General features: G+C 47.5%; 1 protein-coding gene across 2 annotated transcripts in view; it reads right to left on the minus strand.

Moving 5' to 3' along the window:
* The window catches only part of LOC111836153 (multiple epidermal growth factor-like domains protein 9), a 49835-nt gene that overhangs the window by 5895 nt on the left and 25084 nt on the right, over positions 1 to 18856 (minus strand). For both annotated transcript variants that reach the window (XM_023797170.2, XM_072714888.1), the window contains 2 exons: positions 3109 to 3248; positions 2331 to 2480 (listed from right to left, as the gene is read on the minus strand). In XM_023797170.2, coding sequence (XP_023652938.2) covers positions 2331 to 2480; positions 3109 to 3248 — 290 coding nt within the window. The remainder of the gene's footprint in view (positions 1 to 2330; positions 2481 to 3108; positions 3249 to 18856) is intronic.

Below are 18856 nucleotides of genomic sequence, written 5' to 3' on the forward strand. Positions count from 1 at the left end.
GGCTATTTAGAATGTGAATAGCGATCTTCGGGTGACAGCGGTACTACACGCCCCCGATGCAGGTAAAACAAAGTAAGGTGACATGGTTTACTTTTTTGCAGATTTAGCCTAATTTTAAAAATTTTAATACTTCCGATAATAGACGTTTTGAAAAGACGACTGATTACGGATTTATACAGTGTTTTTTTCATGATTGTACATTAAGATTTCAGCGAGATATAAACTGAAATAGTACGCTGCGTCGCCGACGATGCACTCGACCCCAAAGGGTTAAAAATGCAAAAACATTGAACAATTAATGCAGAGGAATTTAAATGAGCCCTCCCTCCTGGAACAGTCTCCCTGCCATGCGTCTTCACAAAAAGCCGGCCTATCAGTGCGGGGATAGAAACTATCACAGCCTGGAGCCCGAGAGCAGGTCGGTCTCGCCCAAAAAGAAAACATGTTAAATCAAGCCAGTGATCAGGGTGAAACTATACACAGCCTGACTCATTCATTAAGAGCCATCACCGTGGCATGTACAGGTACAGTACCCTAACCTGATGAGCCACATACTTCTGCCCATTCTGAGGACAGCAGGAGGGAGGAGATGTAGGCCCACTAATGTACCTGGCTGTATTTGATGACAGAGCGTTAATGACCAGAGACACCATAAACCTCCCAGGAGACCATTAAAACAAACATCAGCAGATGTAATTAAGGAATCGGTCACAGTGCCCTCAGGAGATCAAGCTGCCTTGCTGAGACAGACCTTTACAAAAGGTATATTTATTGTTATACAATTAGCAATTCTCAGATAAACGTAACTTGTGCCAGTGCCCCACACCTTCTTGGGAAAGCTGCCTACACCCCACCCCACCCCACCCCAGACCGGGCCTCCGTTGGATCTCATCTGTCAGCTGGGCCCACTCCTGAAATCCTTAGGGACTGTTAATAAGAGAACACGCGAATGAGGAATTAATTCATAATTTAACACAACTGCGGTCCCCACTGCCCTCATTAAAAGTGTTTAATTTATTTATTTTCTAATTTTTTGTGGGGGTGGGGGGTGACTCAGCTTCAGGTCATTTCCTGAGGCTAAGAACACCTGTTTAATCATTAATTATGGTTGTCTTTCTCGCAGCCTAACCCCAACCTCAGACCACACACACATAATTCTTTTATGACTTACAATTCACTTAGGTTTAGTTAGTAGCACTGCAAACTAAGTACATTAAAGAAAGCAGACAGTCAGACAGTCCCTGGAGGTTAAGGGCTTCAGTTAAAGGGCCCAATAGTGAAATCACTCTGCTGACACTGGGATCTAAACTAATAACATCACAGGCACAGCTTTCTAACCCTCTGAGCTACACACAGTCTGTAGGGATACTGTAGCATGAGGGACCTTTAACCCATGCTTAGGTTCGGGCCAGAGTGTAGCTCCTATACATCACCATGGCAACAGGAACCATGTGACCTCTCAGACAGCGCAGCAGCTCATTGCCTGGGAAACGTCGCCTCAAAGGCTGTGCCGGTGCACATCGAGCTAATCAAAAGGGGCGATCTAACGTGCAAGTGATCCTCAAATGAGTGATTTCAGATCCTCCAGTGAGGCCAAACCGAGCAAATGAACCAAAGACATCACACCCTACTGCCCTAACACAAGTGGCACCTCCAACTGATTGGACAGAGAGAGACACACGCTGTGCACTGCAACCTGGAATGGGACATCGCGAGAGTGGTTTCCCAGAATCCTCTCTGGGAACATCAGTGCATTTCATCATGACAAGTCTGTCACGTGAGCGATATCATTAAGCAGTGGCTTCCTCCTTTGTCGCCACGGTTGCCAGGGAAACCTCTCCTCCCCCCACCAGAGCCATTATTCTCACACCACCAGCTCAAGCTAATCCCCCCGGTATTCATGCATCTATGACACTAGGGAATTGAATCAATCATGCTGATCACTGGCGCTGCTCAGATTGGCCTGTAGGTGTCACTCCTGCTTGTCAGGTGAGCAGATCTCCACTGGATCCTGACAATGGCGTTTGTTTGGTATGCTGCGTCAGACAAACCGCAGTAGTGTTCCTCAGGAAAAGCTTCACGGGACAACTGGCATCGTTGCAGCCCGGCTTCTGGAACATTCATTCTCTTTTGGCTGGAATTGAAATTTCACATCTCCCAGTTCAGCACTTAGGGATGCGCGTGAAAAGTGATTCACAGAAAGACACACGTACGCATGCACACACGCACACAAACACAGATGGCCACACACACGCACACAGAGGAGGTGTCCCTTCTGTTAAACGCGGTCCACAGAGACACCCCAAAGCATTAATAGCAAGAACACACACCAACGTGACAGGTTCCTGAGGAGGCGGTGCTGGAGCAGGGGCAAGGATCACAATCATCCGACAGACTAGCATCAGGCAGCCTGTAGAAACCCGGCCTGCATTCCTCACAGCTGGGTCCTTGCGTGTTGCCTTGGCAGTCCAAGCAGATGCCTGACAGAAAAAAAGACAACCTGTCAAAGGTGGGCTTTCACTAAACTATTTCACAGTACATGCAGGGGCAGGTTTATATATAGCTGGAGGAAATCTGAGCACCCTGTGCCGTCCTCCTCTGTGGCCTGCAAAGAGGCGTTTAGGCTGAATGCGGAGTCAGCAGCGGCTCTGACGTGAGCCGCACTACTCATAATGACCCTCAGGCACACAGGACTTTCCGTTCAGCGCGAACAGAAATGAACAGTCATGCTCCAGCAAGCTGGGGGGGCAACATGTTTGTCAAGAGGATAAACTCACACATGGATGACAATCATTGATTATGAGTTGGTGTGTTTATGCCTCAAGGGAACAGGAGAGGCATCCGCACCGAGTAGTACTAGATTGGAGAAGGATCAGTGAGGCAGCCTTAACATGGCACAGGGACAAAGGGAACCTACTCCATCACGTCTGGGCATGGGCTCCAAGAACAACCGCACTCGATGGAGAGGGCTTGGGTGGGTGGGGGGGGGGTGTAAATCTTCTCCATGTTTGTGCAAGAATCTCCTGGGAATCCTGGTTTCCTTACACATACAAACATGGCCCTGTGGTGTGTGTCTGTTTGTGGAGGTCATAGGTGCAGTTCACTCACCAGACTGTGGGTGGCAGTAGCTGGAGTGGTTGTGGCACTGGCAGGGCTGGCAGCCGGTGTTGCTGAAGTGGTAGAAGCCCGGGTGGCACTCGTCGCACTGTGGCCCGTACACCCCCACCTTACATGTGCAGGCCCCAGAGCTGGGGGGGTAAAAACAGAGCCATAAGACGGGGTGGGTGGGGGGGGGGGGCACTGTCACACAGCATGATGGGAGAAACATCTACCTAACGAGGCTTCCTGCACATCAAGAGCTGCACCAGTGGAAATATCTCTCAGTCATTAATACCTGGCATAACAAAAGGTACAACAGTATAACCCTGCACCCCTGCATCAGGGCTGTTAAATCCACCCCAGCATCATCTCCCATCTGGTCGTTCATGGCTCCGTCTGTTCATTCACACATCTTTCCTTAGTTGGATGCGACTCACAAGCCAAACAGCTCATAGAGATCAACAATGGGCAGGATTTGCTCTGCACTGCCCAATAAACAGCCAGGTTTACTTGTAAAGACACAGGGCTAGGCCACACCCACCCTAAGGCAAATGGCTATGGGTGGAGAGATTTGGAAGGGCAGACGAGAACAATAACAAATGAGTACTATGTGGTAAGGATTTAATGAATGATAACAATGAGCAAATGAATAAGTGAAGGGCGTTTAAGCGGAGAGCTGCCATTTGGCGTCTCTGGGGAGCACCTGAGTGTCTGTCACTTATGGTGTGTGTCAGATTTACACACGACACACAAACACACTGCATATAACATTTTAAATTTGCAAAGGGTGGATCTTTCTCTCACGTCTACATATTTTGCACAACAGCTGGAAGACTAACAACAGTGCTAACAGTAGTATTAATGGCCAGTATGATCAGCGGGGGTGGGGGACAGAGAGCAGACCCCCGTAGTGTCCGTGGTGAGAGTGGTCAGGGTCCAGCAGATGGCAGGGTGCAGGTGACCGCAGTGTGGTCTGCTGTAGGATCACACATGCACATATCACAGGGCCTAAATTCCAGGTGGCCTAAGACAAGGCCGAGCCTGGTACGAGAGGCACCAAAGAGGGGTTACACACACAAACACACACACACAGATAACCAGGGAGGCTAGCACTCCAACTTTTATTGCCCAAAGATTTAGGGACCTACAGACAAGCAGAGTGGACTTCACGGACAGGGGTCCCTCGACTTGGCACACAACCCCCTCCACATACACTCTGCCTTACATCTCACTCACCCAACAGACGAACACCCTAAAGGAAATTTCATTTAAGTTTGGCTTTTGTATACCCTGTATATTGATTTACTCACGACTACTAGTCTCGATATACAGATACGTTATGTTTGTATGTGTCCTTAGACAATCTTAGTGTTTTGTGTGCCACCCTTATAACCATGTTCACGGAGTATCGCCTATTTCACCCCTTTGCACTTGAACACTAGGGGTGGCACGGTTCACAAAACCCACGGTTCGGTTTGTATCGCGGTTTTAGGGTCACGGTTTTCGGTTCTGTACGGTTCTTGTTATTTTTTCTTTTAATCTTTAACACTCCAGAAATGTACTTCAGCATATGATATATAGCTTGATTATCCACAATTTAGGATACAGTATTAAAAAAGTTATATCATGTAATCATGCATAAACTGAATTTGACTTGACTTAAAGCACATTATTAAAATTATTAAACATTATTAATCCCAGAACAGTAATAAAATAAAAGTCTTGCCTTAACATAAATGCTAAAAGAATAGATCGCTTTAATCGCTATTACAGTTGGGTATGGGCACGAGGTCTTATTTAGAAAACATACAAAAAGAGACGCATACAATGTTTAATCATTCGTTTTGTATTTGTCTGGTCCACGGGGTTAATTTAATTGGGGATCGTTAAAATGATAGATCACCTATCTTGATTAACCCTGATTCGGTTCGTTACATATATAACATGGTTGTTGGTGCCAGACAGGCCGGTCTGAGTATTTCACAATCTGCTCAGTTACTGGGATTTTCACACACAACCATTTCTAGGGTTTACAAAGAATGGTGTGCAAAGGGAAAAACATCCAGTATGCGGCAGTCCTGTGGGCGAAAATGCCTTGTTGATGCTAGAGGTCAGAGGAGAATGGGCCGACTGATTCAAGCTGATAGAAGAGCAACTTTGACTGAAATAACCACTCGTTACAACCGAGGTATGCAGCAAAGCATTTGTGAAGCCACAACACGCACAATCTTGAGGCGGATGGGCTACAACAGCAGAAGACCCCACCGGGTACCCCTCATCTCCACTACAAATAGGAAAAAGAGGCTACAATTTGCACGAGCTCACCAAAATTGGACAGTTGAAGACTGGAAAAATGTTGCCTGGTCTGATGAGTCTCGATTTCTGTTGAGACATTCAAATGGTAGAGTCAGAATTTGGCGTAAACAGAATGAGAACATGGATCCATCATGCCTTGTTACCACTGTGCAGGCTGGTGGTGGTGGTGTAATGGTGTGGGGGATGTTTTCTTGGCACACTTTAGGCCCCTTAGTGCCAATTGGGCATCGTTTAAATGCCATGGCCTACCTGAGCATTGTTTCTGACCATGTACATCCCTTTATGACCACCATGTACCCATCCTCTGATGGCTACTTCCAGCAGGATAATCCACCATGTCACAAAGCTCGAATCATTTCAAATTGGTTTCTTGAACATGACAATGAGTTCACAGTACTAAAATGGCCCCCACAGTCACCAGATCTCAACCCAATAGAGCATCTTTGGGATGTGGTGGAACGGGAGCTTCGTGCCCTGGATGTGCATCCCACAAATCTCCATCAACTGCAAGATGCTATCCTATCAATATGGGCCAACATTTCTAAAGAATGCTTTCAGCACCTTGTTGAATCAATGCCACGTAGAATTAAGGCAGTTCTGAAGGCGAAAGGGGGTCAAACACCGTATTAGTATGGTGTTCCTAATAATCCTTTAGGTGAGTGTGTGTGTGTGTGTATATATATATATATATATATATATATATATATATATATATATATATATATATATATATATATATATATATATATATAAAAACGTGAAAAAAATTGGTATTAATTATATTGAATGTTCTTGAGTAATCGATAAAATCAGTTTCTGTGTATGTACAAGACATCAATCTGTAATAGTGCAAAATATGTCCAGTTGATATGTCTAGTATGATCATCTTGCAATAGCCTGTAGGTCTGTGTGGTCAGACACTGTGCAATAAACAGAATTTTTAGGAACATGGCAAATGTTCACATTGCAGCATGGAAGCAGGCTCACTGTTACAACGCTGACCAGGGAAGCAGAGGCGAGGAGACCTAGGATCGGGGGAATGCGGGGTTTAATGAGCAAAAGGAACACAGACGAGCGGTAAAGCAGAATTACAATATAATGACCGGACTGGAGAAAGAAACGGAAACGCGGACTAAATACAATGGAGTAATGACAAATTTGACAACAACCAGGAACAGCTGGTAAACACGGGGAATCCACACAGGGTTAACGAGGGGGCGTGACACACGGAAAGAGCGGACGATCGAGGCATGACACTCACTGGAGTGCTTTGTCACAGATAACTTAATTTTCTTTAACAAAGTGCCTAACCGCACATTAAATAAAGTCACACAACAAAGGCGCACAACAGTGTTCAGATGTTGTGCTATCGGTTGGCTAAAATTTAAACGTTTTCTTCAGAGACAGGGTGGTAACGCCGAAAACACGAGCTAAACGCAGCAAACGAAAGGCTACCGGAAATTACTTAGCTGGCTGAACTTTTACCGGAACTACGTCACACCGCTCTGTGCATATAGCCTATTCATTCGCGCGAAAGGGAAACACACTGACGTCACATACGGGGCACGAGGCTACATTGCGCATGTCATGAACCGTCGAACCGTGCGACGCATGCATGCTCCGAACCGAGACAAGCAAACCGAACGGTTCGGTTTTTTTTCATGAACCGTGCCATCCCTATTGAACACATATAAATTTAAATAAATAGATAGGTATAGCTACCATCGTATGTATGTTCTCATGGTATACCAGAAGAATCTGGAAAGTGAGTGTAACCAATGTGTCCTAACTTTTAGCGAGTCTGCTTTGTTAAAAACCCCCCCTTCTCTTCCAACATTCCTTTGTGGTCCTTATCTGATCTTGGTGGACGGTTACCAAGTTTCTTTGTTTCTACCATGCTATGTTAAAAGAACTGAATTTAGGTGTATCTTATCCATTCTGGAGAAGATGAATTGGCATAAGCCACACCAAACAAAATATGTTGTTTCCAGATGTGCAACTTATATTGTTATTACCACAAACTAACGGCCACGCCTATCTATGGATAAGATGTGCTGTTTGTAATATGAATATTTGATGTAATATCTGCACAAAGTGTAACATCTGTTGAGGTGCAACCTAAAACACCTGTATCTCATACTGATGTGAATGAGTCACATAGATAAAATAATTAATCGTTTAATCAATTAATGCAGATGGTATGAGGTATGTACCTGTGAAGCTGGTATGGCATATTTGGTGTCAAACTGATGGAAAATCTCTCCTGATTCTAAATCTGGTCAGTGATTACCATAAAAGTGGATGTATCAAAAGTTATAACAGCTTAATGAAAATCATCAGTAAAGGGGGAATCAGGCGGGCCATAAATCCCAAAAGGACTGATACAGACCCCCTTCCGAAAGCCCGCCAAATGGATGGCCAGCCATTGGGCCAGGATTCGAATTCCTGGTCATCCCTATTCATGAACTTTAGACCATAAAAACCTGGACCTCAGAACAAAGTAGCGGTAGAGAACACCCAGCAGCCGTACAGAAAAGACCATCAGCCCGGGAGCAGAGAAGCCCACCAGAAACCCTCCGGTGAAGGCCCAGCTGAACAGAGAACAGCACCCAAGACAAGGCTTCACCAGGAGAGAGAATCCAAAGGGGCTCCACTCCACTGCTTCAAACGCCGCGCCTTCCTGAGTGCCATCGGCTCAGCAGCTCTGCCATCAACTGCCAAGACCCCCCCCCCGCACTCTTCAACCAAGTAAACCAACTTCCTTTCATTCTAACAACTTAAGCTGTTCTGTTAACCTGCTATAAGACTTTAGGGTCGTGTTTCCACAAACTGTGCTTGCTTTGCAGAACAGTATTTCCCATTTCAGGTTACTCATTTAAATCCGGTCATTGCATTTTCATAATTACATTGCTTGTTTTATTCCGTTATTTCGTGTTTGTTATTTGTGTTAGGTATAATGTCTGTCTTATGTCAGTTGTAGTGTTAGCTAGGAATAAATGCATGTCTTTTACACAACTTTAGCCTCCGTCATTGTGTGTCTGATAATAAAGTTCCTGCCTGTGTGCGATCTTGCTACACGCTCTGAACCTCAAACTCGCCTGAAACATCGCGAGACTCTCTCTCATTGGCCGTGAGGGGAGCTTCGCTACCAATCGTGTACATTACCTGGTGATGCAGCTCGCTGGACGAGCCTTCTAACCCAGGTTACTAAGCGATACTGGTAATTAGTGAATCCCATTTAAGTCTCACATTAACAGACTCACAGGGATACCGCAATTGAGTTTGGAGGAGCCGACCATTCGGCATAACAATTGATTAATAATCAGCATTAAATAATTAATTAAACTTTAATTAATTCAAACATATTGGTGGAGAATATAAAAATTTATTTGAGCTAATAATTCCTACACTGCCCTAAAGATGATGAAGTGGCTGGGGTAGGGCAGCTCGTACACGATACTGGGCATCACCTCTGTGATCCCTCACTGACGGGGGGCTGGGGCTGGCAATCCTGATGTGGTGACACCGTCCTGCCATTTCCTGAATGGCATAACCTAGCAACAGTCACCACGGTGAACGTTTTGCCGCTCCCCACCCTCCCGTGACACCCCACCAACAGCTCTGGCTGTTTCCATGGAAACATCCCAGTGCAGCAATATTCGTCAGTGTGGCTGCACAGACCAACTTACGTTAGTCTCTTGCAGAGACTTATGTTTCCGGAAGCTCCCACGTTTGACACGGCTAATAAATGATCATGGGTTGCAGCGGGCAGATGGTCAGCAGGAGGAGGAGCAGGAGAGATGAGGAAGAAGGGGAATAGTAGGGAGGGAGTTGGGGAAAATCAGAAATAAAAGCCAGGGAGATTGGAGGCTGGCTACAAATCAAAACAGGAACATGCAGAGACGGGCATACGTACGAGCCTCACAGTGAGTAATTAATAAATCATCGCACTGCATAAAGAGCGAAGGGGCGTGTACTGCATCCAGGACCTCGGGGACCTGTCGAATTTTCCGGGCTTTTGTTTTGAATGACCCATTAATTAATTACACCACTTGGACGGGCGGACTAATCGAACTTGTGCCGTGTAGGTGGATGTCAGCTTCCAGGCACCTTTCCGCCATTTCCTGTCACATAATGATTTATTATTTTCATTTGGTTGTTCTTAGCGAGGGAATTACTTGGGCATTATCAGTGCAAGGGCATCGTTGGGGCCAGGGGGCGACACGGTGGGTATCAGCATTCAGCGACCAGGCCGACTGGAACCAAAGCATTGGGATAACTGGGTCCCCAGGGAGCTCCGATTTCCATAACAAACCCCGTCACTGCGAGAGCTACAGCACAGGGGCGGCGTTCAGGCTAAATCCTGTAGGCCCGCTGGTCCACCCCTGCCACGGTAACCACCTGGTACCAGGGAATAGGGGTGGCCAACCCACACGACCGACAGCCCAGCCGGGCCCAGCCATACATACAGGCAGGAACCAAACTCGGCCATGGAAAATTCTACTACATTTCCATCGCGGCTCTTTGTCATTCCACATCCACTTCCTCCTTGAGTGGAGAGTGAAGTAAGAGGCTTTTACGTGGTGTCACAGGTATGCATTTAATGCTTAACATTTACGACGAAATGGGGGCTGTGTAACACAATAAGGGGGTGTAGTCTGTTTCACTGCCCCTCCTTTCCATCTCTCTCCTTCATTGGTTCGCCTACTCCCCTATGGAGAAACCATGGTAACGCCTCACCAAACCGGCTGGTCCGTGGCTCAGTCCCGCTTCTCTCTGCGTGCCGACAGCCTCTGTCCCAGGAAGAGGGAAATTCCACAATAAATCTTTTCATTTGCTGTCCATTCCCTGTGTCCTGCTGCGCAGCTCACCTGATTCTATCCTAGCCACCCCACCCTCCGATAAAGAGCCTGGAAATTCATAACCCCTTCAGCAAAGCGGGCTGGTTCCACATGGCGCCCCCTGCTGGCACAGCTGCCATTTGTATGCTTGTCAAGGTGTGACAGATGGGATTTTAGGCTCTTTCCCTTCCCGCTACTGGCCTTAACACACGCCCCGAAAACACACACACACACACACACACAAACACACAATATTGCCAGTGCCGTTGCTTAGCAACAGGATGCAGAACAGTACAGTAAAGTAAAATATACAGATGCATGATAAGCTTATATAAACAAGACATCTGTGTGTGTGTGTGTGGTGGTGTGCCTGCACAGTAATCTTATAATGCAGAAAGTGGCCTTATTTCAAAACTGGGACACGTTCCTCTCAGGGAAACACTGCCCCCCCCACAATACTTTTTAAGGGCATTCCACTGGAACCCCCACCTCCTCCCTTAGAGATCTGGACTGGTGCTACCAGCTTGCTTAACAGTCGGTCACACCCCAGTAGAAGGACGGCCTTGATGTGATCAGCATCATGCTGTGCCCAGACACCCCCCCCCACCGCGAGTTCAGGAAGCAGGCAGTCAGTGAGCATCCACAGCAGTAACAGGGCTAACCGGGTGGAAGGGGGTCTAACCATCCTCACTACAGTTAAGACCGCTTCACTATGCACTGACAATCTGAAGCAGCATCACTGTAATGCATTTTGCAAAACAAAGGTGGTGCTGTTTATCAGTTTAGAGCAGCAACTTTGAACATTTCACCAGACAAAAGGAGCTCCAGGCCAGTTAGACCAGAGACCCAGTATCGGGTGCCACTCTGGACCGGTGAGGAGCATAGAGACGCATCACAGCAGAGTAGTGCAGGATGCCGCGGCTGGCCTCAGACCCAGAAACTGCCCTACTGTTCCAATGCCAGGGACAGGTTCTGGCTTCGCCGTGGCAACAGACTGCCAACCCACTGCGCGATTTCCTCTCCGTCTCGCCATTCGTGCGCATGAGCCATGACCACAAAGGCTGTAACCAGTCCTGTGAACCATCAGAACCACCCCGCCTGCTAACGCCACATATTCTCCACCTTGCCCTCCATCTGCCCCTGCCACCCCCCCTCCACCCCCTTAATCAGCACCTGCCGAACCCACAGAGAAGCTCATCTGAATAATAAGAGCCAGTAATCCCATTCCGTGTCAACTCAGCATAGAATATTCATGCGGCAATGAAACCACGGCAACAGTGCATGCCAGTGCAGAGCCGCTCTCGCAGTACAGTATGTCCCCTGGGCTGCTATCGCTCCCGTCGCAAGGCTGCCTTTTCTCAGTTGCGCTTGTGTTAACGAGCATTAATGAGATGGCTGCAGATCACAGCGATCGAACACCAAAAGGCTCTTAAAGAGATACGTACGCATCAACCATGCCAGACCACACAGTGTCTGACGTTAAACCACATGGACTAAATCAGAAGACAGAATAACGGTAAGTGCAGCAATTTTATTGGCTTCTGGGAGTAACCTGAGGTAAAGGTTCTGCTGCTGCTGGAACAGAATCAGCACCGGAGGATTTAAATGTGTGTCACATTAACCTGAAACGGAAGCAGACACAAAGCCGGAAGGAGTCAGGTTCCCATCCCAGGATGGGTACAACTCTTGTACCTGCAGTAATGCATAAGCAGAACAGTCCGCGTAAATAAATGAGGACACACTCAAGACCGTTCATATGTAAGCGTCCTCTGAGAGAACAGGAAGCAACTCTATGTCCTAAAGGACGATGGAGGGATGCCTTGCAAGGACAGGACTCCAGATAAGCTGAGCCAGAGGAGCAGAGAAAATAAGTGACGAAGCCCAGGGCGGGACATGTCACAAAGCAGAATATGACGGCGCGCACTTTGAGCCCCCCCCCCCCCCCATCTTGAGGTGAATGACGAGAGCCGTGGGAGGTGGGACACGCACCCACATTTTATACTCGGGCCTGGGCTCTGCTGGCAGTGAGCTTCGCGCGTGGGCGGGAACGCAGCCTTTTCACGCCTGTCTGCCCGGCTCCATCCCACACACGTTAGTAACGGCCGCGTTAACTGGCACACGGCGTGTTACGCAACGCTGGCCGTAACGTGGTGCCGCATCTCCAACGCCCACACAAATTACTCTGCACTGGCCAATCATCAGGGAGAACTCTCTCTGGTAGTACGAGCGCTGACCAAGGTATGCGACGTAACCTACTTCGGTGAATACTGGCAACATTAAAAGTGAACATGCAGTGGTGGATAAACCGCTAACGAGCTAAAATGCTAATGAACCAATTCTACAGTCGCAACTTTGTGGACATTTGCTACAATATCATCTTCAAAATGTTCAGCAAATCCAATCGATCAGCTGATGGGATGATACCCCCCCCCCCCACACAAAGCTAACCAAAGGCCATATGCCGAGAGGACAGTCCGGAGGTTTGTCTCTGAAACTGGATCTCCATGGCTTACGGTCTGAATTCATCGATATTACAATCAATTCCTGGCCTAACAGAAACAGTAAATCGAATAGGCGGTCGGCTGGCTCTCCATCACAGCTGAAGCCAAGGGCCCAAGGACACTTCCCAGATGCGCTCCCTCCTGCTCCCTTGCTTCGTAGGAGTGGCCTTTTAGATGTTAACATAAATGGCTCTAATACCGAGATTCTACTGAAGAGCCTGATTATCTGTATCAGGTGTGTTGAATTAGGGCTGCACCTAAGCTCTACATGGTGGTGGATCTCCAGGAGCAGGAATGAGCTTACAGTCTTCATGACCACGCCATGACAGAACTTATGGTCTGCATGCTCTATTGTTTGATCACCAGCCCCCACTGAACGGAAAGCCTTTGTTGTTGCTGTTCTGATAAGGTGGGAACTGGTTTGAGGGGGGGGGAGGGGCGGGCAGAAAGAGCAGAATAACTGGAAGATCATTTAGAGACCCGGAATTCACCTGACCTCAGGGGATGGAGGGTGGAGCTCTTCAAGGGATTGAAAGAGCACCGCCACCCTACCCCCATCTCTCCTCCCTGACACTGATACTCCCCTCATAACCACAAACCCACTGGCACCCTCCTGCGGTAATGGACCGAAAAACTGCACTGTGATGGGCCACCTTTGCTCCCAAACAACTGGCCAAGAGGCACTGACACATCTCTGCAGTAAAGACCCCCCACCCAGTAATACTAGGTGCATTTCCTGCTGTCCACTCCATGATGGAGATGCACGGCTCCGCAGTGGCTCCGCGCCTCACTTCCACGGCCTCCTTGGTGAAAAACAGCCAATTTGTGTGTTTCCAACAAATTCAGTTAGGAGTCATCTGGAAAGCAGATTAATAACAGAAAAATTAAAAATATAAAGGACTCATTCTATCAAAACGTCTGGAAACAGTGATACAGAGTGTAAGTTGTGGAAAATGTCTGCCGTTGCCAGTTCTTCAGAGGTACTCCAGGTGTCCTGTTTGCTTCAGAGGACTGATGCCATACATTATCACCTGCAGCAAGCCTCGCACATCAGAACTCCCTCTTGCGGCTGGGAGGAACATGGATGCTTTGCTCCATGAACATGTCGGCTAGTAGCAGCCATTGTTTGATATGACGTACTCCACGGGAACATTAGATGACTTCTAAGAAGCTCTTCTCTGTCTCACATCTTCCTCTTCCTCCTCCTCCTCTCCTTACTTTCTCGAGCAGACACCTTCCCCCTCCGGAAACTGCTTACTTTACGACAGCCAATATATTTTCTATTTCCGTCTCGTCTGTTCCTCATACAAGTATTCTCTCTCTCTCTCTCTCATTTTGCTTTGGTATGGCTGTTATATATTAGTTTGTGTCTTTAACCTCAATCTGGTTTGTTAGGAGACTGCAGTACCATCACCTATCCTCTCAGCCACCCCCCCCCCCCCCCCAAGCCCCATTAGTCACCCCTAGCCACGACGCCCTTCCCCCACCGACGATCTCTCCTGTCCTCATTTCTTCATTTCTCCACCAACGCCTCAGAGCAGCGTTTGCGTGGTGCCCGCGGCTCCCGTTGCCTAGCGATGACTCTCCCATCACATTGTACATGCAGCCTAGCCCTCGATTCAGGAGCCTCCCCATGGATCCTGTCACCCTAGGAGACGGAACAAAAGTACATCTCCGAATGCTATTTCATTCCGACAGCGCCTGAATCACCGTGCGCTCTGGTTTCGGCTGACAACCAGAAGCAGCACGTTCTCTCCAACCGACACACTTTATCCCCCCTCCCCAGCGTCGTTAAGGTCACCTCGGACAATCCAGATCGGCAAACAAACAGATGAACACCTGATAATCCAAGTGGCCAGCCTTCATAGTGCTCCCCATACAGACCGGCTGGCAAATATTCCGCTCTATACACCTGCACATCTTGGCACCAACATTACCGCTTAAGCTTCAACCCACCCGCCTCCTGCCATTCAATGGCCAGGCATGTCTCTGAAAAGATCTATGCTGATACACAATTCAAAGGTACAACAGTGGCACCTATAACAGCAGCATGATGGTATGGTTGATGTTATGACGATAAACATGCACTTGACTTGGCACCAGGAGATGTTAACTTCTAATTTCCAGCCAATTCCCCAATCACCTGCATCACCATCACGAGCATGACCTATATCTAAAGATTGCAGGTTCAGTGTCTCTATCCTGAGTTTCATTACCAAGTGACCAGTGTTAGTCTCCTCTGGTGCCCCCCACTGGAGTGGAGGTCCACTGGCATGCATTGGGATTTCACTCACGCTGTGTTCCCCTACAGTTACTCACTTTTCATGACACCAGCCAAGACCTCGGGATTACAATCCAATGGAATCTGGGTCAGAGGTCATCAGAAACAAATATACATCTACCGGCATGGAGTATAATGTGTGTATTTGACATGGGGGGAGATAGTCTGAAGCTCAATTATAGTGTTGTGGTTGAACTTCGGGAGAGGCCAGGTGGGGAAAATGGGTGGTGGGGGGGGGACTTCTCACATGCTCAGTGACTTTCAAAAAAGGGCTGGGGAAAGCGGAAATTAACCCGAGCCAGCGCTATTAGGCTAATGGCAATGTATTTATGGAGCAGACATGCTAAAAGCAGTGGGGCCTGCCTCTCCACGCCCCCTTCACCAGACATGGGGGGGCAGCGTCTTCCAGGGCGGAGGCTCATTAATGTTTCATTCGCCCGCCGTTAGTCTCCAGTGCTTGTTAATACAAGGTGAAAAGAACATGGTCGGCCCGTCTTTAATCAAAGTCCTGCACGGATCACTGGGAGGCAACATGGCAGCTGGAGGTGTGAAGCAGGCCAGGCCTACAGAGGAAGAGTGACTTCCCTCAAGTGTGAAAGGAGGTGAAAAGAGCCCAGAGCTGTTACCAGAAGCCAGGAGAGGAGGACCAGAGGCCAGAACGTTCCAAGCCAGGAGATCCCCGAATCACCGGGCCCATCAGACCCCCCCAAACCCCAGAATACACTGGGACACCAGCTTCACCAAGCCCAGAGACCCCCCTGGCCAATCAGCCAGAGGGCAGCGTGCCTCTTATGCCAAGGGGCTCAGTGTTAGTGAGGCTGTGGTCCAATATCTCTATGACTCCACAAACTGGTCATGAGATAAAACAGAGTGCAGAACAGCAAAACGGAAAACACACGCACACACACACACGCACACACAAGGCAGGGTGTTTCCACTCGCATGCAAAAACAAACACACAGCCCAGACACAAACTGGTAAAACCGGAGGAGCAGGTCTTGACCAGCATGGGGGGCCCTTGCACTGGAGGAGTCAGTGCCTCCCCAGGGGGCTGGTCAGAGATCGGAGACTAAAGAATAAAATTAGATAGTTTAAATAATGTTTTAGGCAATGGGACATCCTCAGGTATGTATGTATATCAAGCTCTACCCCAAGGGGGCAGCAAGCAAGGGGCAGTATCACTGATATGGTGGAAATCACATACACTATCATCGTATCATTTTTCCGCAGCATTACGTGGTTAAAGACGCACGTTTATAGGAATAGTTTATGAAGGGGTTATCTGGGCTTTACTTTGTAGAGTGAATCTCAGCATCACCAGTCTATGGCAACCACCATCATCCTAGGCTGTAATTACACACGAGGGCTCGACTTCTGTTGAGTTTTACCCAAATTCCACAGCATCGTGGGTGGAGCAGGAATTCCAAGGGCTTCCACACTTCCTCCAGCACATAGGCACCACCAGTCACGTACAGACTCCCCAAACCACAAAGTCAAGTTGCTAACGCTCCACACTCACTTTTGACATGCTGCAGGAAACTGCCCAGTCTACCTACTAACGGCTATTCAAATATTTACAAATACTAATGGAATATGTTCAGATCTCTGCAAAATCCAAAAGTGGCAGAGTAATGTTACTGGAAATTCACACCCATCTTATGAAAGAATTCCTAGTGCTGAGTCACAGACCTGTCTCTGATGTGTAATGTGTAACGTGCTGATCTGGTCTTCAGCGACACCCTACAGCATCCCCGTAATCTGATTTCTGCATCCTCTAGAGATGTATCCGTTTACAAAACACTGGTTGGTATTATCACAAGGGTCCCCTCTATAACTCCCCCCCCCACCAATCAGATGGATCGGGTGGGGCGGTGGGGGAAGCTCTAGCCTAATTTGCATATGCCACTGGGATCCCTACCAGATGGGCGGAGGGGGACCTGGGAGGTGAACACGGCTCAATTCCTTAAACCAAACACTTTGGGTACATGCAGGGCTCTCCCCGAGTTGACACTACAGTACTGTGCAAAAGCTGTATGAGGTGTGCTATGGCCAAGTCAAAAAATACATGGCTGTACTGGACGGTCGCTGCAAATACTGGGATGATTTTAGCAGAGGTTCTGAAATGGCCAAGCTGACACACTTTGACAGGCATAATATCATAGTTTTACACCAACACGAGGATAATCTAAACATAATTTTTTTTTGTAAGAGGCCCAATAAATACATGAATCTGAGGACCAGGAGATATGGTCGAGCTACACCACGCATGGAGAACACCACGCATTTCTGCCATTCGCTTCTCATTGTTTATGACATCATAGGCACTTCCATGAGATTGCAGTCATAACACGCCACTTGCTCGTAAGGTGCGGGCATAGTGACGCTGCTCGGGCAGCACTATTTTTTCATGACACAGAAACAGATCTGTCATCCATCCATTCTATACCCGCTTGTCCTTTGCAGGGTCATGGGGACCTGGAGAAACTGGAGAAATGGCTGACAGTGACATAAACAGAAGCTGCATGGGAAACAGTCTCGGTCCAGATGAAGAGCCGAGTGCTGAGCAAGGACGCATCAGAAGTGGAATCACATTCCAATGGCCCTAATTTACCAAAGCCAAAAATCTCATATCCTGATGCAAGTCATCCCATAATACGATAATGATATAGATCATGGCTGTGCCTCAAATTTATGGATTTTTTCTACAGATCAGCTGCGGAAGGAATTGGACAAAAATATGCAAATAAATAACAGCAAGGTCACAAATGTAATGGGACCAACGAATAGAAGGGAAGCGATCCACAAACGTGCAAAATCCATTTAAGGTGTACAAATTAGGGCTGACTTCTAATAGTCGAGGATTCGACGATTCGATTCGTAGACGTCTGATTCGACTATGAACCTCATAGTCGAATAGTAGGAAAGTGTTATGTAACCAATGAGAAGCAGCTAGAGGTCGACCGATATATCGGCCGGCCGATATATCGGGCCGATATTTAGCATTTTTTAATGTATCGGCATCGGCCGATATCCGAGTGCACTACGCCGATTTTCAGACAGGCACGTCTGCGGGCAGCCCAGTGTTATTGTTGCTGTGGAACACGTGACCCATGCTGCCTTGTGCAGGACCACAGCCAGAAGTTTTGGAAGAATCCTGGGATAAAACGGTAAGGCTTAAATTCTGATCTTTCAATGACCTGTTTATTTAAGTAGTTTGCTATGAAATGTTGCTTTAAAAGAAAACGCGAATTACGCTATTGGGAACTGGAGTAATGATAATGAGCCTTCAACCAACTGTAGCTTACAGGTAACATTAAGGATCATTGATTCTAATAGAGTTCGTTTTGTGCGCTTATTGGTGGGCTCACAGATGTTTTTTAATCGTTAAAAATCATTTTAATTGTTAACATTTTAATTATTACCATATCAGCCCGATGTTATCAGTCATGTTTTTTTCTTGTGTCGGAGAGTTTCACTCTGTGAGTGTGTGGGGCGGAGCAGGCAGCTCTCAAATACTGCAGCGTGTGTGAGAGTTGCGTTACTCTGCCCTGATCACAGACAGCGCCGTCCTCGGAGACACAGAGCTGCTAAGAACAATGCATGGCGGAGAAAAGTGTTTGTTCGAAAGCGTGGTTACCATTTACTTGAGCTGATGCTGACAATGGTCCTTCTGTGCAACTTTTTTTCATTTGAGACCGGAGATTCAAACAATTTTTCAGACGTCTAGATAAAAAGTGCATGACTTTGCGCAGTTAGTTTCCTCATTAAACATGTCTATCCTTTATACGGGCTTATATGTAGACAACGTCACAATCACT

The sequence above is a fragment of the Paramormyrops kingsleyae genome, chromosome 7, assembly GCF_048594095.1.
Source record: "Paramormyrops kingsleyae isolate MSU_618 chromosome 7, PKINGS_0.4, whole genome shotgun sequence".
Classification (NCBI taxonomy): Eukaryota; Metazoa; Chordata; class Actinopteri; order Osteoglossiformes; family Mormyridae; genus Paramormyrops; species Paramormyrops kingsleyae.